The sequence below is a fragment of the Prionailurus viverrinus genome, chromosome E2, assembly GCF_022837055.1.
Source record: "Prionailurus viverrinus isolate Anna chromosome E2, UM_Priviv_1.0, whole genome shotgun sequence".
NCBI classification, from domain to species: domain Eukaryota; kingdom Metazoa; phylum Chordata; class Mammalia; order Carnivora; family Felidae; genus Prionailurus; species Prionailurus viverrinus.
Genome location: NC_062575.1, coordinates 50,913,001 through 50,935,414, shown reverse-complemented (window position 1 = coordinate 50,935,414; position 22,414 = coordinate 50,913,001). Strand labels below are relative to the sequence as shown.

General features: G+C 52.3%; 2 protein-coding genes across 2 annotated transcripts in view; one reads left to right on the top strand and one right to left on the bottom strand.

The window, feature by feature from the left end:
- Positions 1–270: 270 nt before the first annotated feature.
- IGSF23 (immunoglobulin superfamily member 23) lies at positions 271–10,333 on the bottom strand. Its single transcript, XM_047836407.1, has 5 exons — positions 10,223–10,333; positions 6,148–6,477; positions 4,316–4,588; positions 2,254–2,407; positions 271–625 (listed from the first exon to the last, which is right to left on the bottom strand). Exons 1-5 carry the CDS (start codon positions 10,284–10,286, stop codon positions 592–594), a joined length of 855 nt encoding a protein of 284 aa, XP_047692363.1. The 5' UTR covers positions 10,287–10,333; the 3' UTR covers positions 271–591.
- A 149-nt stretch (positions 10,334–10,482) lies between these two features.
- Positions 10,483–22,414, top strand: part of CEACAM20 (CEA cell adhesion molecule 20) — a 65,381-nt gene continuing 53,449 nt past the window's right edge. The window contains exons 1-2 of the mRNA XM_047836405.1: positions 10,483–10,669; positions 14,543–16,753. The gene's annotated coding sequence lies outside the window, so the exon portion shown is untranslated. The remainder of the gene's footprint in view (positions 10,670–14,542; positions 16,754–22,414) is intronic.

Here is a 22,414-nt window from a genome sequence, read left to right as displayed (position 1 = left end):
TCCTAGTGCAGATAGCCCCTGGGTAACTGCCACCTCATCACAGAAGTGGGAGTGGGCCCAGCAGAGACCAGAAGACCCGCCCAGCTGAGCCCAGCCCAAACTGATAACCCTCAACATTGTAAGCTAAACCCATGGCTGTTGTTTCAAGCCATTAAATTTCAGCGGGGGGCGGGGGGGGGGAGTATTTTGTTACACAGCAAGTGCTAACTGATACACCCTTGGATTTTTTGAGTGTGTGCGTGTGTGTGTGGAAATCTTGGATCCTTATAGTAAATTCGTCCTTTTGTTTTTATTGAGCCACTTAAGTGAGTATCTTTCGCTGACAGCCCACGAATTTTAGGAAATACAGGCTACTTGTGTAGGTGCCTTCCCGGGGGTTGGTGAGCTGGGCAGATGGGAGGCTGGTAATTGCAGAGAGGGGAGAAAAGCGGTCCCTGGGACCCTCAACGAGACGAGAACATCCCACGGGCAAATGGTCAGGAGGGAGGGGGTCTCACTGGAGCCCCCGGTAACTTCCTCTTTTCCCCAGCCGCGGGATGCTCTTGCCGCCTTCCTGGCATCACCTCTTAGGCTGACAGACAGGTGCCCACTTTAGCAGCACATCCGCAGTCTTCGTCGGTGAATCCTACGACGGAGAGCGAGAAGTCGTCACCGTCATCGCCATCAACGTGGCTGACGTTTATTGAAGGTTTACACGCACCAGGCACGATTTGCAGCGCTTTGGTCCTCCTGCCACGTGTAATCCACACACTCCCCCTCTGAGGTAGGTATTACCACTGTCCTTGTTTAACAGAGGTGGTTAAAGGACCCGCTCAAAGTTCCGCAAGCTAGCGGATGAATGGCAGAGCTGGGATGCACCCAAGTAGCCTGGCTTTGGGGCCCGTGGCCTTAGCGACAAGCGGCAGGGGTCTCTCTTGCCCTTGGTGGGTGCGGTCGACGTGTGTGGGGCTTCCCCTCAGTCCATACCCCTCTTTTCCGAGGACTGCCCCTCCCCACCGAGAGGGTCAGGACAGCCATGCTTGTCCTCACGACCTCATCTCTAAGGCTGACGCTGTTTTGGAAGAAGCTGGTTCCTTCTGGCTGACGTCAGCAGTGGTTTGCCATCATAGGTCTGGGCCAAAATGGTAGGGGGACGGGAAGTGACACCCCCCGCCCACTCACAGGGGGCGGGGACTGGATCTCTCATCCTTCCCCTCTAAGAACGTGGTTTTGGATTTGGATCTGGGTTTGGTTCAGAGTCAGCCATCTGTCAGCTGTGCGTCCTTGGGCCAGCTGAGGAGTTTCTCTGAGCTTTGGTTTACTCATTTGGAAAATGAGGCCAAGAATGTACCCATCCCTCAGAGTAGCTGGGACTTGAAGGCTCCCGGGGCTTACGCAGGATGAGCTGACGGATGAGCATGATGCAGGGGTTCAGGGAGCAGCCTGGCCCTCCCCCACCCCTGCCTGGGACTCGCGGACTGGAGCCCTGGCCCCAGCCTCTCCCAGCTGATCCACAGGGCCTTTGCAAACCACGTCAGCTCGCAGTGCACAAGCTACGGAGGCTTGTACTGTTGTGGCGGGAAAAGAGGCCGTGTAGGGTAGGGCGAGAACCAGGAGTGAGGCAGGGTTCTGGGTTCGAACCCCTCCTCTCCGGCTGCGGGGTCTGGGCCCAGCCACTCCTCCCCGAGCCTGGGTTTCCTCTTTGACACACACAAGATCTTCTTTCCTATCCGTGACCCCCAACCCCATCCGCCGAGCTCTTGTGGAAATGAAATAGAATCATGTTTAGCAAGCACATAACCGTAAGATATTACAGTATTGGGATCATAGCTGACACATCTAGGATTAGAATGCGAGTCAGACCTAAGTCAGGTCCTGTCCCTCTTTGCTCGAAACCCTCCATTGCTCTCAGGTCACTAAGAACAAAAGCCAAGTCCTTGCCAGACATCCCCTGAGCCCTCCCTCCTTTGCTCAGTGTCTTTGCTCAGATGTCAGTTTCTCAGGGAGGCCTTCACTTAGTTCAACTGCGCCCCCTCCCCACCCTGGCCTCGCCTCCTGGCCTTACCAAGGCAGACCAGCTCCAGAATCGTCTTCTGTCTCTTTGTTCCCTGGGGGTCACCTCGGGCGGGTGCATCAGGGCTCAGTATCCTGAGTCTAAAGCTTCTTGGGACGAGGCTATCGGTTGGGCTTCTGTCTGGCTGCAGAGTGAGCTCTGTGTCTCGTGGGGGGCCGAGTGGACATCAGGAGGCGGACGGGGGTGAGGACAGGACATACCTTAGGCTCTGGACGATGGTGAAGCCCACACCTCCTATCAGCATCATGCCCCCCACATTGGCAGCCACCAGGAGGGCGACGGCAGCTCCCCCTGACACGGACAGAACGGGGTCTGGCTCGATGGGCTCAGCGTCTGTGGGTTCCACGTTGTCTTCTGGGGACCAAGAAGGGGTGAGACTGCACACCCCTGCCTCCCACCATGTCACCCCCTGAGTGTGTCTTCAGTCTGCCCCCTCTTCCCCACCCTCCGGTCTCCACCCCGGCCTCCCTCTGGCTCTTCTGCCCCTGTCTCTCCCCTCCCCCTGACCTCCCGGCCACACGGGGGCCAGAGGGTCTATGGAAAGCTCAAATGTGTCCCTGTTCCTCCCCTGCTCAGAACCTTGCTGTGGCTTCCCAGGGAGCAAGCGTCTCTCATTTTGGCCTTCGAGGCCGTGCCAGCTGGCGAACCTCACCTCTCTCTCCTACTTCCGGGCCTTTGTGACCCTAGAATGCTAGTCCACCCACCCACCACCTTGGCCTGGATGATTCCTATGTATCCTAGTACCAGCTCAGTTGTCCCCTCCTCCAGGAAGCCCTCCCTGACCCCCTTGCTGGATCCGGTGCCCCCTTGGGTCCCACATCCCTTGGCTCCCCCACCCCAGCCTTGCCCACTCTGGTCACTACTGTCTGTGGACAGGGCTGCCTCCCACTGGTCTGTCCCCTCCTCCCCCCCACCTCCCCGCACTCAAACATTACTGTCTGGGGAAAGGGCCAGGGGCTGTCTCCATCACCAGAATGTCCCCAGCACCACCCAGCACGGGCCAGTCACATAGTAGGCGGGCCAATAAACATCTCCTGAAAAGCTGATGAATGACTAAGGGGGTCTTGGAAGTGCCATCATTCTCAGTGAGCATAGCAGAGTCACCGGCTGCTCTAAGATTTAAACTTTTTTTCTCCCAACGAATCACCCCAAAACCAAATCCTGAAGCTCCTACTGGACCCTGGGAAGCTGGGAAGGAAGAGGTGGCTGGGACCCCGCCAAGCCAGGCTTTCCAGCCCCCGCCCTTTCCGTGCTCTGGACCTTTGCTCATGTGGATCCTGATGCCTAAGTGCCTAGGTACCTTCCCTGCTCCTCTGGTGACCAGGTCCTCTGTTTCATTCTCGCTCACCCGGAGCCACGTGTCCTCCGTGCATAAATACATGAAAAAGAATGTTCAGGAGGATCGCGGCTATTTAAAGCACCTGCTTTTTTTTTTTTTTTCTTTTTGAAGTGGGCTCCGCCCCCAGCTTGGGGCTTGAACTCATGACTCTTACGATCAGGAGTCACATGCTCCACCGACTGAGCCGGCCAGGCGCTAAACCACCTGTCTTTAACAGATGTTCTGCTGGTCTCATTCACATGTTATTTCTGGCCCTGAAAATAGTCTTGCAGACATTTACACCGTCACCCTGTCATACACAGGAGCAAAGGGAGACCTGCCCGGGGGATGGGGGTCCACGTACGGTAACAGTCACGAAATTAATAACATGGACAACGCTAGTTGTAGCAATGATATTAGCTCGTGTTTACTGAGCGCCCGCTGTTATTTTGGGCTGTTCACCTGCGTCCTCGCTGAAAGCTCACAAGTATGCTTTGGGGCGGGCACTGGTGTTTTCTCAATTTGCAGACGAGGACCCTGAGGCCCAGAGAAGTCAAGGCACTGGTCCAGAGTCACACAGCTGGAAGAGGGGGAGCCAGAATCCAAATGCCAAAGCCCCCGCTCGGGACCACTCATGGTCACCTGCATTTTGTCATGGGTGTGTGCTCAGACTCCGAGAGGTTAGGCTCACACAGCCAGCAAACAGTCGGAGTCGGGACCCAGACGGCTGGCTCCAGATCCTGAGCTGAGCTTTTGCTAAGAGCTCATCTCTTTCTTCTGTAAAATGGGCTAATGATCCCCACTCTGCCGGGCAAGATGAGGGGACAGGATGACACCTTGGCTACGAAGGGTCTCCGAGTGGACTGCTCTGTGGTTGGCTCCAGGGAGCCAGGACAGCTGGCCACAGACCAGCAAGGGTGCAGAAGTCTGGGATGGGGACTCACGTGGCAGCGAGATCGTCACAGGATTGGAGGGATACTCTCCCTGGCTGTTCTTGGCTGTGCACACATAGGTGCCCAGATGCTCCCAGGACAACCTCCGGATGATCAGCATATTCCCAGTGTCGTAGGGCTCCCCGTCGAGGGTCCAGTGCAGCACGGGTGTGGGGGTGATGTAAGAGGTCAAACACTCCAGGATCACTGAGTAGTTGAGGTCACTCTGGATAATGCCCTGGACGGCACTGGGGAAGGTCAACAGCATCACCCCGCTGGAGCTGGCTGTGCAAACGGAGAGCAAGGCCACGTGGGTGGAGACCCCTCAGAGAGGCTGAGCATTTCTTTTGTCCACACAGAGGCATCCATCCATCCATTCATTCATTCATTCATTCATCCGTCAATAAATGTGTTTGGAGTTCCTGATCTGTGCCCAGCGTCGCTCCAGACATAGGGAGTAGCAGACCTGTGGGTCCCCACCCCCCAGCCCCTCACCCTCACCACTTCCCACTGCCAGTAAGGCACCTGTTGCCCGAGCGCTTTCCCTGTGGCTGCCAGGGCCCGCTGTGCCCGAGGAGAAAGCAGGCCAAAGTGTTGGGAAATGGACATACCCGGGGGCAGCTGGTATATAAATATCCCAGCTCCCCCGCCCTCAGCTGGACCAGGGTGAGGCCAGGGAGCTGGGAGGAGTGGCTGGATTCTGGATTCGTTTGAAAGCAGAGCCCAGTTCATGCTCTGTCTCTCTCTGTCCCAAAAATAAATAAACAGTGAAAGCAGAGCCCACAGGATTTGCTGATGCCTTGGAGAGAGAGAGAGAGTGAGGAGTCGAGGAGGCCTCCAAGGCCTGGGGCCTGTGCCACTGGCTGCCGCGAATTCCTCTTTGCAGAGATGGGGCGCATGTGATCTTCACAATAGTTTTCTTTCCGTATTTTTTCCAGGTCAAAGACTCGAGGTCCAGGGGTTCTTGGGCCCAGGCTTCACGGTCAGAGAGAGAGAGGCACAGCTAGTGTCTGAACCCGGGAAGTCTGATGTCGTGGTGAGTACTGGGAACCTCCACGCTGAGCTGCTTTCCAATATCAATGCAATATGATAAAGTGAAAAGAACGTCAGCTCAACCAAAGAACTCATGGAAGGCTTCCTGGAGGAGGTGGTGTCTGAGCTAAGCCTTGCAGGAGGAGAAAGAGCCCATCGGGTGTAGAGACAAGAATCAATGTAACAACAGCTGCCTGGGTGTGGCTCTTACCAGGAGCCAAGCACCATTCTTCTTCTTTTTTTTTTTTTTTAATTGTTTAATGTTTATTCACTTTTTGAGAGAGAGAGAGACACACACGGAGGCTGAGCAGGGGAGGGGCCGAGAGAGAGGGAGACACAGGCTCCAGGCTCCGAGCTCTCAGCACGGAGCCTGACGCGGGGCTCGAACTCACGAGCTGCGAGATCGTGACCTGAGCCGAAGCCGGACGCTTAACCAACCGACTGAGCCATCCGGGCGCCCCTGCCGTTACGCCATTGCTGGTGCCCAGCATCACCCAGGACAGAGAAGGCACTAAAAAAGGATCGGATGTGTGCGAAACAATCAGCATTGGTTAAGTGTTTTGCTGAGTGGAAGGAAGTCTGAGCTTCTGTGTGAGGCCTTACAGGGCCCTGCACGGTCAGCCCCATGGACCGCCCGCTCTCTCTGCCTCCCCCCTAGCCGCACGGAAAAGCCAGCGGCTTCACAGGGCCCATGCCCTCTACGCGGCTCGGCTCACGATTCCGCAGGCTTTCCAGATCTCTCTTTACCCCTCCAGCCTTGCCCGGGCTGTTCTCGCTGCCTGAGAACTCGGTCCCTCTTGGGGCCCACTCACCTTTGCCTAGAAGCTGCTCTGTCGCACGCCTGCGTCCTCTGCCGGCTTCCAGCACTGTGTCCTCAGCTGTCACGTGTCTGATGATCAGGTCACCTTGGGTGTCCCACGTCTCCTGGCCGCTGGTGTGGCCGGGCCCCGGGAGGCCCTCGCGGGGGAAGAGCGTGGTTTCTGGCCGGGTCTTGTGCTCTCGGAACCAAGAAGTGGAGAGAGCGCCATTGAGGCTTCCGGGGACGGGCAGGGGGGCACGGGCTCCTGCGGTCAAGGGCTCTGGAGACGCAGAGGAGGGCGGCTCCAAGGAGACAGAGCAGGTGCAGGATGTGATCAGGATACCTTGGAGGAGGGGGGGAAGAGAGAGGAGAGAGCAGAGGGGGCAAATGGGACCAAGGGCGAGATGCTGCCCCAGCGGGTAACCCTTCCTGAGCTGGCGACAGTGAGTGTGGCACTCTGAGAGCTGATAACTGTGATGATGATAGGGACGATGTCGGAACGAAAGGGAACGTTGGCTGAGCACCTCCTATGAGCCAGATACTGTTCTGAGCGCCGAACACGTACTATCTCACTTACTCCTTCCGTCGACCCCTGCAAAGCGCACATCACCCAGGGTAACCGTGCAGATCTGTTGTCTCCCCTTCTCTGCCCTGCTCTGCTCCCCGAGAGGCTGACTCCCCTGAGCTGCCTCGTCGGGTCCCCTTGTCTTTTGCTTCCGGTTGGCCTCTGCCGGTGCGAGTGACGGCTCCCTCCCTGCTCCGTGGACGTGGGGCGGCTGTGTCCCTCCACTAAAGCTGCCGTTGTCGTGTGGCCCTGTCTATGCGCCACTCTCTTTGGGTCTTGGGGTCTGCGGGTCTTCTCGCGGCTTCTAGCACACGGGAGGTAACAGCTTCTGCTGTGGCCAGCCTCAGGGTGCTGCGCGATGCCAGGAGGGGTTGCCTCTACCCTGCTTCTACCTCCGCAGAGCCTCCCTTTACTAACCTCCTCGCCCATTACTCCTTTTGAGAAGACCATCTTCCAGCCTCAACCCTGAGTAACACAACTGCCACACCCCCGGTAGGAGGGAGGAAATGGAAGCTCAGAGAACTGGAGACCATTGTCCAGGATGTCCTAGGTGGTACACAGCAGGGCTGTGATCCACAGGCGGTCAACAATCTTCTTTTTAAAAAAAATTTTTTTTTAATGTTTATCTTTATTTTTTAATTTATTTTTTATTTAAAAAAATTTTTTTTAATGTTTATTTATTTTTGAGACAGAGAGAGACAGAGCATGAACGGGGGAGGGTCAGAGAGAGAGGGAGACACAGAATCCGAAGCAGGCTCCGGGCTCCGAGCCGTCAGCACAGAGCCCGACGCGGGGCTCGAACTCACGGACCGCGAGATCACGACCTGAGCCGAAGTTGGACGCTTAACCGACTGAGCCACCCAGGCACCTCTCAACATTCTTCTTTTTAATGTTCATTTATTTTTGAGAGAGAGAGAGAGAGGAAAAAGGGGGGGTAGGGTGAGAGAGAGAGGGAGACATACCGGGAAAAATTATTTGCAACGGATCTCACAGACCAAGAGCTCATTTCACTAATATATAAAAAGCTCCGAGATCTCAATAAGCAAAAATATCAGCAACCCAACAGAAGCTTATACAAAGGATGTGGGTGGGCAAATCCATAGGAAAGAAAATTCAAATGTCTCTTGACCTAGGGAAAACATTCAGCCGTGCTCATAGTAAGAGAAACGCAAATTAAAACACACGGAGGTAACGCTCTTCACCGATCAGGTTGGCAAAGATCCAAAAGGTCGATGATGTGTCATGTTGATGGGGCTGAGGGCAATGGGAAAGAACATCTTATGCGTGGCTCATACAACCCCGTGCGGAGCACATGGGCTTTTCAGATGGAAAATTCCCATATCCTTTGACCCTGAGATTAAAGATCAGGGAATGTGTTCTATGGATTAACCTTCCCCAGTATAAAGTGACTTCTGGGCAGGGTCATTTGCCACATCTTAGTTTTAATGGCTAAAGATTGGAAATATCCAAGTGGCCGTCCATAGGGAACCGATTTAATAAATTATGCTCCATTCACATGGTGGAACAAGACAGCTGTACAAAAAGGTGGGGAAGGTCTCCGGAACGCCGTGAACTAAGAGGGAGAGATCGCCAAAGTAAGCAGTTAAGATAGAAAGGCAGGCGGCTGGACGGTTCTTACGGTACGATAACTTTGGTGTAAAAACGGGAGAAAAGTCAATCTGTAATATTTGCATTTCTTATAAACATATAAAGAAACTCTGGAGGGATGCACAAAGACAGTGGCTACCTGTGTGTGCCGGCAGGGGGGAGGGGGACCTTTTATATCCCCTTTATATATCTTTGAGATTTGAACCATGGGCATGTATAAGCCATTCAACAAAATTAAGTAAAATTTGAATATAGGAAATAAGAGAGCATAAACTATGTTCTCAGTAGTCTTTCACACACACACACACACACACACACACACACACACACACACACACAGAATGCAGGCTCCAGAACTGGACTGCCAGCATGGGGCACCTGGGTGGCTCAGTTGGTTAAGTGACTGACTTTGGCTCAGGTCATGATCTCGCGGTTCGTGAGTTCGAGCCCCGGGTCGGGCCGTGTGCTGACGGCTCAGAGCCTGGAGCTGCTTTGGATTGTGTCTTCCTCTCTCTCTGTCCCTCCCCTGCTCATGCTCTGTCTCTCTCTGTCTCTCAAAAATAAATAAATGTTAAAAACAATTTTAAAAAGCAGTATAATGAGTGGGAACCTTTTAAGGATCTGAAATGCCCCCTTACAGAACACAGGTGAAAGCATCAGCTCTCTTCCTGAATGAGAAGTGATGGCAAGGGTTGGAACAACTCCTCGGGCAGCATCATGGGAAACAAACAATGCTGTGCTCCGTAAGCGGCTGTGAGAGGTCAGCCGTCGGGATCAGTCGGCACAGTGCCAGGGCCCGGGCCAGATTCTCCCAGCCATTTCCTCACCGGTCCCCTCAACAGCTCTGAGGTCAGCACTAGTCTGTTTTACCGGCAGGGAAACTGAGACACCGTGAGCTTCGGTCTCAGACCCAAGGTCATAAGTGGCGAGCTGGGAGTTGTCCCACTATAGCGCCTTCTGGGTGGGTGATGGGCCTACTGCCCGCTTTGTACCTCTACTGATTTCATGTCTGAGTCGGCTGCTGGTAGGACTTTTCTGTTCCCCTGCTCGTAAGCCTTCCATGGCTCCCCAGCGCCCTCAGGACACAGTGCAGATACCCTCGCCTGGCACCTCCTACACCTCCGTGCCCCTCTCGCCATCTTCCCTCATTCTCTGCGTCGGAGAGACTGAACTCCGGGCAGTGGCTCGGGCCTCCGGGCCTTTGCACGTGCTGGTCTCCCTTCCTAGAATGCTCTTCCCCCTAACTCTTTATCTAGCGGTGATTCCAGTTTCTGCTCAGGTACCCCTCTTCTGGAGCCTTCCCTGACCCTCAGGCATGCTTGGTAATAGATACTACAGTGTCTGGGCAGGGACCTCAATAGATGGAGTGAGGCCTTGCTCTTTGCTGCAAAGTGACAGGAATAAAGTGCTCTCCCCAAGGACCTAGGTGTCGCTTTTTCTTTCTTTCTTTCCTTCCTTCCTTCCCCCTTCCTTCCTTCCTTCCTTCCTTCCTTCCTTCCTTCCTGTTATTTTTGAGAGAGAAAGATAGCACAAGTGGGGGAGGGGCAGAGAGCGGGAGAGAGAGACAATCTGTGTGGAGCCTGATGGGTGCTCGAACCCAGGAACCTTGAGATCATGACCTGGGCCAAAGTCAGATGCTTAACCTAAGGAGCCACCCAGGCCCCTCAGGGTGCTTTTCTATCTCTAGGGAAACAATTTGCATTCTTTTACGAATCACAGGGCACAGGGATGCGATTTGCATAACAGTTGCCACATTTTTTCTGAGCTCTCATTTTGATTCTGACAGCTTTGGGAGGTCCTTCCCTGGCCACCCCCTCCCCAGCTTCAGGCCTGGGCCCTCGTCTTTGGAGACTCTCCCTGGGAGTGTCCTCTCCCTGTCCCCAACCCTTGGGTGAAGCCACCGTCTCTTTCGCACCTGTTAGAAGCAGCCTCTTCCAGGCAGGGCTGTGGCTGGGGCCGGCGTCCAGAAGACACCTCATGCCGCGTTCTGTCAGGCGGCCGCAGAGGGGAGGTCGCCCCGTCTGGAGTGCCGCCTCCCGAGACAGACAGGCGGTTAAGTTCTCAGCCTTGGCCCCGCCCCCGTCCTGGCCACAGCCCCGCCCCCTTCCCCGGGCTCCCGCGTCGGGCTGGAAATTCACCTCCCAGATCGTGCCCTGTGCCCTTCGCTAGCACTGGGTTAGTGGTGGTGGTGGGTGGGGAGCACGCAGGGGCAGGATTCTGGGAGAAGGGGCTCTGGGGCTTTGTTCCCCTCCCTCTCTGCGCCCCCCCACCCAACCCTGGGAGAATGATGAAGATGAAGGGTGGGGCAGGATTGTCCCGCCTCTGTTCACATCAGAGGAGAGAAATGGCTAAAGGTCATCAGGTAAGAGGTAGTGGGGAGGAGGAGGGGGCGGGGGGGGGGGGGAGGGGCTCTTGCTTGCCTCCTGACTTTGCTCTAGCCTCCGGGACCGTCAGCTCCGAGCCTCCACTTTTCTCCTCTCTGAAATGGGGATGTCGATCATCGAGGGGCCTCAGAGTCGGTGGGGCCAATGGACATCAGATACCCCGCAGAGTGCCTGGCATATAGTAGGTGTTCAATAAATCGGCAGTAGCTGTTACAATAATGCTAAGTATTGCTGTTGGTATCCAGGATGTCCTGGGGGCATGCTGGGAAGCCCTTTCTCAGGGCCTTGCTCATATTATATCCGGAATTTTGGCTTCTGGAAGGATCAGCCACAAAAGCTCCTTTCTCTCAAGTTTTTGACCCATTCTTTTCTTAATAATTGTATCCACTCAAACTAATAGCTGGCGTTTACTGAACATCTACCATATGCCGGGCACAGCCCTTGCCCTTTAAGGCTTGTTGTCTGCCTGAATCCTCATTAGCAACCTCGAGGGCTCAGTGTGAGCATCCGCACTTTCCAGGGGCGCACAGAGGCTAAGTAACCCACCCAGCCTGACACAGCTATTCAACATGGCGTCTGTCGGTTCTCGGACGGGGCCACCTCAGGGCCTTAGCACTAGCCGCTCCCTTTTATTAGCGCCTTACACAGATCGGCTCAAGTCTGACTGTATCTTATTGTTCCCGTCTCAAATCAAATATGAACCCCTCAAAAGGACCCTCCCACATGCCTGCTGCAAGTCTGGCCTCGCTTCTTGCCAGCAAGGCGCCCTGTTTCATTTTCTTTCCAACATTTGCCCGCTCGTTTATCTCCCGTCTCCCCTCTCCCACGCCTTCCGGTCTAGAATGTCAGGAGGGTAGGGATTTTGTCTGAATTGTGCCTGGCTGTGTCCACAGCGTCTAGAACAGTGCCTGGGATATCATGGGTGCTCACTCATTTTTTTCTTTTTTGAGTGAATGAGCGAATGGGTGTAACGGGCGTGTTGGAATTTGAACTCAGATCTGACTCAGCAGCGCGTGCCTTTCCCTCCCCGAGAGGTCCAGATTCTACGCTGGGGCAAAGTTTCACTCCCAGGTCTTTATAAAGAGTCAGTATCAAGTGACTTGGTTATATCTTTATGGGCATTGGCCATACTGCCTTTTTTTCACGGTTGTTTGTGAAGGCCTGCTGGGGTGATTAGCCAGGCCAGGGGACTACCAATGTGTGATGAGCAAATATTTGCAACACAGTCAATATTCCATCTGTGGATGAGGAGCCTGTGGTTTCAGCTTGTCCAGCTTTCAGGGTAATAGCGCGGTTCCGGGGAGAGGAAGCCCGGGGTGTGGTCAATCAGAGCACTTCATCCTCCAACCACAGTGACTGGGGGAGGGCTGGACACGTGACTGAAGTGTAACCAACAAGGAGAAGAAGGAGGAGATGTATGGAATTTCTCTCCCCCAAACCCAGCGCCCCAGTCTAAGTAGGAGAAACACTTGGCCAAACCTGAACTGAGGGACATTCTACAAAATAGCCTGCATTCCTTCCGGTGGCCACAGCCGAGAACTTGTTCGCAAAGGAGACTCAGGAGATGTGAGAACTAAATGCAGTGTAGGATCCGGGATCGGATCCCGGGAACAGAAGAAGGACATTAGTGGAAACGTTGGTGAAATCTGAATAACGTCTAGAGTTAAAACAAACAAACAAACCAACAAAAAAACAAGTCCCACTCGGAGGAGACAGTCACGACAATTTCCAGCATTTACCGAGAACTTGACTCTGAGTGGGGCACAGTACGGGCAGGTGTCGCCACTCTCCCGGAACAGAGGAGGAAAGCGAGGCACAGAGAGCGTAGCCGACTTATCTGGGGCCGCGCAGCTCGTAGATGGCTGGGCAGACCCAGGCTCTGGGCTCTGGAGCCCATGATCTTAAACCTTATATACACCTTTGGGCCTCCTAACATCCATAGGTGTTAGCTATTCTTTCCATTTCTTTCCGAAACAGAGATACAACGGATGTGGTTAAATACTTTGTCCAAGGCCAGACTCTCCTAAGTCACACTCACCCCAAGCCGGTCTCACTTCCTCCCATCCTTGGACAGTGAGTTCCCTGAGACACAAAGGTCCTGTTTTCCCGGCTTCTTGAGCCCTTGTGACATCATTCGCCTCTCCTGTTGTGTGTTCTGTGTTGTGTGTGCCAAGAGGCCCCCCCCCCCCCCCGTCCTGCCAGGGGCTAGGGCTGGACGGTGGGGGCACGTCTTACTCCACATGTTTTGTGCTTCCATGGAAGGACTGTTCAGAGGCAACCCAAGCTCCCTCCAGGGGGTTTGGAAATATCTGCCTACCTTTGGGCTGTCACAGGGCCTGAGGACAGAAGGGTGTTGACGCGTACCGGACTAAACAGCCTGCAAGAATATGCAGCACTGTCCTTTATGGCAGAGACCCATGTCGCCTAAAATGCCAGTAGAGCCCCAGTTAGAAACCTGGAGTTGGAATAAGGCTCTGGCTTTTGTCCTCCTGTCCCTGTTAGGCTGATGAGCCTGGGAGAGGAAACGGAGCTTTGTGTGGTTCGGACCCAATCCCTCCGTTTTTTATTTGATTTTATTTTTAAATGGTTATTTATTTTTGAGAGAGAGAGCACAAACAGGGGAGGGACAGAGAGAGAGAGACACAGAATCCGAAGCAGGCTCCAGGCTCTGAGCTGTCGGCACAGAGCCCGACGCGGGGCTTGAACCCACGAGCTGGGAGATCATGACCTGAGCCGAAGTCTGACGCTTAACTGATTTTAAGTCTCCCCTCCAGTTGCCGGTAGAAAAGAGGATGCAGAGACACCGGAGAGTATCTGGAGCTTTTCCTGCAAAGCAGGCAGGAAAGACCAGATACGGGTTTCCCCCTGGATGTCGGAGGCTGCAGACAAAATGTCTCGGGGGTTTTAGATTGTGGATTCATTCGCTCAAGCCTTCCTTCTTCCGATCTGCCTTTCCGTGCTACCGGGGCTGGGAAGCTAAAACCACGCTGCCTCACTTCCCTCGAAGCCAGGGCTCTGCCAGTCTGACCCACTGCATGAGATCCGGAAAGGGGAAGCGAAATGGTGGCCGTGCTTCTGTTTCTGCCACGGATTTCGACAAGCACCGTCAGGTAGAGGCTGTGTCTTTTTCTGGGGCATCAGCGGGAACTGGCTTCGTGCATTTGGAGGGGCTCTTATCTGTGTGCATCTAGCAAGCGTGGTCTGGTTCTGGAGCCGACAACTCCGTAGTGGAGCAGAAATGTGAGTTCCTGCATTTCTATGCTGGGGGAGGTAGCAGCTCCTCCAGCGGGTCAGTTCTATGGCTTCAGAACTGGGGGGAGGCGCTGATGGAATCGGCTTCCTTTTCCTTCCCACCAGAGAGCACCCAGCTGTCTTCCCCTGGGGTGGGTCTGTCTCCTTGAGCCTCTCAGAGTGGGAACCGACCCAATCTGAAATCAGATGCACAAGAAGGTCGCAGCACCAGACCTAGCCTCCCAACATTTAGAAAGTACAGGTTGCGGGGGCATCTGGGGGGGGCTCAGTCGGTCGAGCATCTGACTCTTGATTTCGGCTCAGATCGTGATCTGGGGGTTGTGGGATCTGAGCTGCGCGTGGAGCCTGCTCAGGGTGCTCTCCCTCCTCCCCCTGCTCCTCCTCTGCTCTCTCTTTCTCTCTCTAAAATAAAAGAAAAAGAAAATAAGATGCACGAGCCCTTCCCACGTGAAAACAATTTTCTCACGTTCCTGTTTCCGTCACAGCCCACAGAAGGGTAGGAGGGAAACACGAATTCAAGTGACACAACACTGTTTGTTTCAATAAACAGGTCAAGCAGCGTTATGATGTTCCTTTTTTTTTTTTTTTTTTTTTTTTAGCTCCACGAGGGTGGCGGAAGAGAGACGTGACAATGAAAATTCCCAAGTCTTTGCACCTTTCAGGAAAAGAGAGCGTCGGCGTAGGTCGTACTAGCAAGGGCAGCAGGTCATTAGTTAAGACAACCGGTCCAGAGTTGGGAGGTCTTAGGGACTAACTTGTGGTCCCTGCCCTCCCATTCCTATGTTGAACCCCCAAATTCCAATGCGACCATATTGAAGACAGGACCTTGAAAGAGGCGATTAATTTTAACTGGGGTCGTAAGGGTGGAGCCCTAATCCAATAGGATTGGAGCCCTCGTAAGAAGACCAGACGACACCAGGGATATGTGCACACGGGGCAAAGGCCGTGTGAGGACGCAGCGAGAGGTTGCCTATCTACCAGCCAGAGGGGCTTCAGGAGAGACCAATGCTGCCAGTACTGATCTTGGACTTCCAGCCTGAGAAAAAAGATTTCTGATGTGTAAGCCACCAAGTATGTCCGGTAATATTGTGTTGTGGGAGCTCTAGCAAACCAATACGGGAGGTGACAGGTGGCTGTCGGAGGATGAAGCCACACCAGTCTTTGAAGTCTAGGGGTCTTATAAATAAGACTCCTTTGTCAGAAATACATTCACAAGGACGGTTTCATGAGGGAGGGAGGGAGGCTCTGCTTTTCTGAAGGTGCAGGGGAAGTCGGAATATTTTCTCTTTCTCGCATTCCTGAGGTCTTTGTTACCCGCAGTCAGAACAGTCAAGAGTTTCCAGGCAAGGTCTCGAACTTTCACGATGCAAAGGAAGTATGAGTGCTAGGATTTAGGGGGAAAGTTTTCCATTAGCAATAATCGTGCCTCAGATAAACCGTTGGCTAGGTTACTGCCACTGTGGAAAGTTGTGAATAATAGGACTGTCAATAAATACACACAAGGCGTGCAACGTTTTTCACCCACCAAGGTAAAGAAACCAAGCAGGACAGAAAAATAAAAATTTTGGCTTGAGTTGTTCCAGGCCGGCTTTGAACCTGGGCCATCTTTTGGACTTACTAGCCTGTCACTTTATATCCCGTTTGGAGGTTAACGGTGATATTCCACAAGCCCAAATTTTGGAAAATATCTACATCTTCACAACTGCCTCCCCTCTCAGGGAGGTGCGTCTGAAAAATTCTTGTCTTCTTGCAAAGTTGAGGAGTCTACAATGACCACAACTCCAGTGTTCAAACCTTACTGTGGGGGTGGCAGGTGGGGGTGGGCTTCTTCCCCTTAAACGTCCATCTTGTATTTTAAAACATTTCCATGGACGTTCCATCTTGCCACCTGTGCCCCTGCTCCTCGCGCCGTCCCCTGCTCAACCGAGCCTGGGCTACGATCATGTGAGAAAACCAGCCTTCAAAAACATCAGTTTGGATGCTCCTGGCCGCAGAAGTTGGGTGCCCCAACCCAAAACGGTTGGAAACTTGGACACGCACTACTGGATGTAGCGGGCATTCCAATGGCGGCGCAGTTCCTGGGCTGGTTAACACGGTGGGTCAGCGATGGCCCTGAAGCCCTGGGTTCTGCGTCTCCCTTCCCGGCTCTCAGCGAACTGAACCACAAGGCCAACTCCCCACGCAGACCAAGATAACCTCCACGTGCACCAACCACGTCAGCGGAAGACCATTCCCAGGTCTCTTCAAGAGCCAGTAAGATATTTCCCATCAGCCCCCCCACAGACTTCCTCTCACTCGGCATTGGCCAGAGCCAGGTCACATGACCGGTCCTGGGAATGGGAGCATCTGATTGGCTCAGCCTTTGGCCAATCAGGATTTGTCCCTTCTAAGTCGGCTTCGGTCTTGAAGCTCCGGCCCAGAGGAGGAGGAAAGGAGCCTTCCGGCCGCGCTGGGGCTCGTTCGGCAATCAGGGCGCGGGGTGGTGGGTGCCGCCGAGGCTCCCCAACTGCCTCCGCCAGTCTCCCAACCTTGCAGCATCTGAGGGGGGTCTCCGGCCCCCCAAGCCCAGTTCACAGCCTCTCTCCCCAGCCTCGTGCTCTTCTGTCCGCCTTCCCTAACCCCGAAAAGCAGCCTCGTGGAGACATCTAGCTGGGGAGGCGGGCACTGGCGCCTCCCGCCCACAGCCACGGGAATGAGCCCTCCTGAAAGTGGGTCTTTTACCCCCAAACACGCCTTCGGTTGAGTTAACTGCAGCTTTGCCCCTCATCCTCACGAAAACTCACGAGAGGCCCCGAGTCAGCGCTGTCCAGGTAAGCGGCCCCCCTACTGCTGACACACAGGCGTCCTAACTTTGCAAGCCACGGATTTTCCGAGCGGTTTGTTACCCAGCGGTCGATGCACCCCGAGACGAGGACACCGGGCAGATTCAACGAGGTGGTGTAGACGTATTGGAGTAGGGGGCACACTTAATTTTAATGCTCTCCGTTACTATTTAAATTTTTACTGTGGTTTATCATACTCCGTCCCCCCTCCCCCGCAGAGATTTAAAGTCAGTCCCCTACATGTGCGCTTAGGCTGAACTGAGAGCCACGCGCCGGTCCTTGGGGGTGGGAAACAACACCCAAATGGAAACGTAATGTGAGCTCTACGTGTTTTAAAATTTGCTAGCAGTGACGTTAAAAAGCAGAAAGAGGGGTGCCTGGGTGGCTTGGTCGGTTAAGCGTCCGACTTCGGCCCAGGTCACGATCTCACGGTCCGTGGGTTCGAGCCCCGCGTCAGCTCAGAGCCTGGAGCCTGTTTCAGATTCTGTGTCTCCCTCTCTCTCTGCCCCTCCCCCGTTCATGCTCTGTCTCTCTCTGTCTCAAAAATAAAAACAAACGTTAAAAAAAAAAAAAAAAGAAAGGATAACAGGTTATTTTCACCTGTTTGGCACTGCTGACTTAATACTGATTTCAGGTGGCCGTCGTTTGGTGCCTTTGGATTAGTAGCTGTATTGAAACCAGATGTAACCAATATAGAGTTGTGAGAATCCTTGAAAATTGTTCCTTGAAACTTGGGTATTATGAGCTATTCACTAAAGAGAAACTAGGCGAGACTATAATATCCTTATATATCTGGAGAGTCACTGATTTTAGTGTTCCTTACCAAAAGTGGATTGCCTTGACACAGTTTTTTTTTTAAGTTTTTACTTAAGTTCACGTTAGTTACCATACAGTGTCATGTTAGTTTCAGGTGTGCAATATAGTGATTCAACAATTCCACACATCACCTGGCACTGATCGTGACAAGTGCCCTCCTTAATCTCCATCACCAATCTCACCCATCCCCCCCCCCCCCCCCCCTTCTGGTAACCGTCGGTTTTCTATAGTTGAGTCTGTTTCTTGTTTTGTCTCTTTCTTTTTATTTCCCTTTGCTAGTTGTTCTCTTAAGTTCCACATCGGAGTGAAATAGTATGGTATTTGTCTTTTTCTGACTTAGCATAATACTCTCTAGCTCCGTCCACGTGGTCGCAAATGGCAAGATTTCATTCTTTTTTATGGCTGACTTATCCTGCATATATGCATACTTATATTTATATATATATACACATATATATGTGTGTATATATACACATATATATAAATATATAAATATGAGTATATATATATTTATTTTTTTTAACTTGGAATTTATTGTGAAATGGGTTTCCATATATATATGTGTATATTGTGAAATTTATTGTGAAATTGGTTTCCATATATATGTATGTATACATATATATATAAATATATAAATATGAGTATATATATTTTTATTTTTTTAACTTGGAATTTGTTGTGAAATTGGTTTCCATATATATGTATGTATACATATATATATAAATATATAAATATGAGTGTATATATATTTGTTTTTATTTTTTTAACTTGGAATTTATTGTGAAATTGGTTTCCATACAACACCCAGTGCTCATCCCAACAGGTGCCCTCCTCAGTGCCCATCAGCCACCCTCCCCTCCCTTCCACCCCCTATCAACCCTCCGTTTATTCTCAGTTTTTAAGAGTCTCTTATGGTTTGCCTCCCTCCCTCTCTTTTTTTTATATTTATATATACGTGTATATATATACGAACACACACACACCACATCATCTTCCCCCGTCTTTTCTAGGGTTAGAGTTAGGGTTAAAAGAAGGGTATTTGCCTGGCATCTGCAGTTTGAGCCCTCTCCCGTGCTCCGATGTACAAAACCTCAGACTTCTGCTGGGGTGAGCCCGGGCCTGGCAGGCATCCACCAAGATGAAGTAAGAAGGGGATTGGGGGCTCTAAATACTTTTGAAATAGGTATTCAGTTGGTTCTTGTGTTTTTATCTCTACTCTCACACCATTTTCAGAACTATTACCAATTCATTTTTTTTGTTTTCAAGTTTATTTTGAGAGAGGGGAGTGCGGGAGGGGCAGAGACAGCGAATGCGAAGCAGGCTCCGAGTTGTCAGCGTGGAGCCGGATCCAGGGCTTGATCTCATCAACCGCAAGATCGTGACCTGAGCTGAAACCAAGTGTCGGCCACTTAACCGACTGAGCCACCCAGATGCCCCAGAAATATTATCAATTTTCAAATATTTGGGGTTTTCAGAATAACTAGGCTTCTCATATGTGTGTGTGTGTGTGTGTGTATTTTTTATCGTGTGTTTAGGAACCCACTTTCTCAGATCTAGGGTGAGGGTTAGGGTGACTGTTATGTGCTTGATATAGTGCAGTTCAAAGACCTCTCCAGAGGGTTAGGGTTTAGGGCTTAGGGGGTAGATTGGGGTTACCGTTAGGGTATGTGACACACTTCAGAAAAATGTACGGGTGCTCACAGAGATTCATACTCCTAGAGACTTCTAGCCTATGAGTCAATGCTAGAAAACAGCAACTCCATTGACCGCTTCTTCCTTGAATTATTTTCTATTGTCCAGAGGAAACGGGTGACATCTTTTGCCTGGTATTTGAAGTCCTTTGTATTCTGACTTTCGTTGACCTTTCCATGGTGACTTTCTGCCAGGGTACGTGGAGGCGTGTGCTCCATATGTGGCCACGCCCACAACCCCCCAATTATTTAGCAGGCAAAATCTACCTCAACTTCCTCTACAGCCCCTTTGATAAGACTCCACTGACCCCCCCCCCCCCCCCCCCGACCTCGGGCGCTGTATTTCTGCTTTCGTGGTGCCCATCACGTTTAGTTGAGGGAATGCCTCCGCAGCTACTCTGGACGACCAAGAGTAAGGGTACTGCTGTGTTCAGCCGTGCATCCCAAAGCCCCAGGCAGGGACCCACAGGAAGCCCTGAGCACATATCTAATTGATTGGTATAAGCAGTGTATTATACGTCAGAGAGCTAATTTTCACTCCTGGGTATCAGAATCATCAGAGCTTTGTGAACGTACAGGTAGCTGGGCTCCATACTAGACCCACTAAATCATCTTTCAAGGGTGGGTCTAAGGTTTGTGCATTTGGGGGGCAGAAGCCCCAAGGATGATTTTTTTTAATGTTTATTTTTGAAAGAGAGAATGAGCGGGGGAGGGGCAGAGAGAGAGGGAGACACAGAATCCGAAACAGGCTCCAGGCGCTGAGCTGTCAGCACAGAGCCCGACGCGGGGCTCGAAATCACGAACCGCGAGATCATGACCTGAGCCGAAGTCAGATGTCCAACTGGCTGAGCCACCTAGGCGCCCCTCCACTGATGATTCTAAAGTGGTAATAATTGGGGCACCTGGGTGGCTCAGTGGGTTAAGCATCCAACTTCGGCTCAGATCATGATCTCACTGTTCATGGGTCCGAGCCCCGCGTCAGGCTCTGTGCTGACAGCTCAGAGCCTGGAGCCTGCTTGGGATTCTGTGTCTCCCTCTCTCTCTGCCCTTTCCCCACTCATGCTGTTTCTCTCTGTCTCAAAAATAAGTAAAACATTAACAAATTAAATAATAAAGTGGACTCGGGTGCCTGGGTGGCTCAGTCGGTTAAGCGTCCGACTTCGGCACAGGTCATGATCTCACGGTTCGTGAGTTCAAGCCCCAACTCGGGCTCTGTGCTGACAGCTCAGAGCCTGGAGCCTGCTTGGGATTCTGTGTCTCCCTCTCTCTCTGCCCCTCCTCTGCTCACACTCTCTCTCAAAAGTAAATAAACTGAAAAAAAAAAATCATGAAGTGGGAACAATGGAGTTTGTAAAAAGATCAGAGTAGATCGGAACTGCCAGGGAAAGTTGGTAGAAAGGCCACGTACCAAACTTTGAAGTTCGGGGAAAGATAGATAAAATTAAAAAACAAAACAAAACCAAAAAAACGGAGCTGAAGTACAGACATAAATGTAAAGATGACAGTATGGAGACCAGTTTTTTTGCAAAGAACAGGCCCTGATCACGGGGACTTTGAAAATCTGCGCACACTTGGGCAGTCAGCAGAGCCCGACAGTCTTAGAGACGGGCACATCGCCAAATCACGTTGTCATGGCAAGCGCACGCTCGGAAAGAGGGAAGCTTGCTTCTGAAAAAGAACGAGGAAGGCCTCGTTGGTAAGAGACTATTTCCGTGAAAGTCTTGCCTCAGAAATTTACGAATTGAATCATGGAGGTTTTACAAGTAAGAATACATCTTGATCCTCTGTGCCGAAGTGGAATTCCGTAGAGTACGAGCTCCCCCTTGAAAAAAAGAAACGGTTCCGTAGTTAAATAAATTTGGCATCAAAAACACAAAAGAAACAGGCAGACTTAATTTTGATAATCTGTTTTATTTAACGCGCTGTATCCCAAGCATTGTCATTTCAATATATAGTCAACGTAAAAAATTACTGAGATGCTTTACTTTCTTTTTAAGTTTGTTGATTGATTGAGGAAGAGAGTGCAAATAGAGGGGCAGAGAGAAGAGAGGGAGAGAGAGAGAGAGAGAGAGCTCTCTTTCATAACCTTTTACAAAGATGCCTTCCAAAAGGCAGTTCTAGCCGTGCGCCTGCCTGATGCTTTAGGGACACCACGAGAGGGGCACAGCCCTGCCTTTGCCCCTGCTGTTCCCTTGGCCTGGAACACCCTTCCCCTTTTGTCTGGGTGTCCGAAAGCTACCTGATGATTTCCACTCTCTACACCCCCCCCCCACTTCCTCTTCCATAGAGAACTGGTCAGAACACTAACAAATGTGGCCAAGGGACTGGTTAGTGCTCGTAGTCCCGGGAGTGCCCCACGGGTCAGGACACCCTCTGTTCTTCTCCCGGAAGCTCAGGCCCCCAGCTCGTCTTCCTATCCCTGCGTCTCCAGTCCATCCTCCCATTGCCACCAGATTCTTTCTGTCGCTTGGCCGTGACCCTGTTACTGTGGCTGCGACGTGTCCAGCTTTTGTTATGATGCCGCCCCGTCCTGTGCCACCTCACCGCGCTCTTCTCCGGAAGCTGATGCGGGGACACACGTTCTGAGTCTAGTACTTACACCCCCTCTCTTCTCACCCCGTGAAGGGGTGGACCAGGATGGCCCTGCCTTGCAGAGCCCCATTGGATGTGCTCTGCGTGAGCACTGGACGTTGTGGGTGAGGGCATGGGCGCTCATCCACGCAGGTTGGGGGCTGGGCCTTCCATCTCTGGGGGGCTGCTGGAGATCAGGGCCCCACCTCATGTACAGCTCCTGGCGATCACGGGTAAACCCTCACTGTGGCTGCCACATGGCGAGACCGGATTATAGATTAGTTGCCGGCTCCCAGCCAGTCAGGAAGGGACTTTGCCCCTGGGTGGGACTGGGGTGGTTTCTCTCTCTCAAGGAACTGACAAGGCTGGCCTCTAGCAGAAGATTAACAAGACAGGAGAGAAGGACCTAGCAGGGGATCCTTGGCCTTGTGCGAGCTCCCCAGCTGCCACCTGCCCCAGGTGAGCTACATCCACTGGCCCACTGCTGGTGGTTTCTTTTTGGTGGAATCCGTTCTCCAAACATCTGTCGGGAAACTTCTCAATTTAGAGGGCCTCAGGGGCTGAAGGTTCC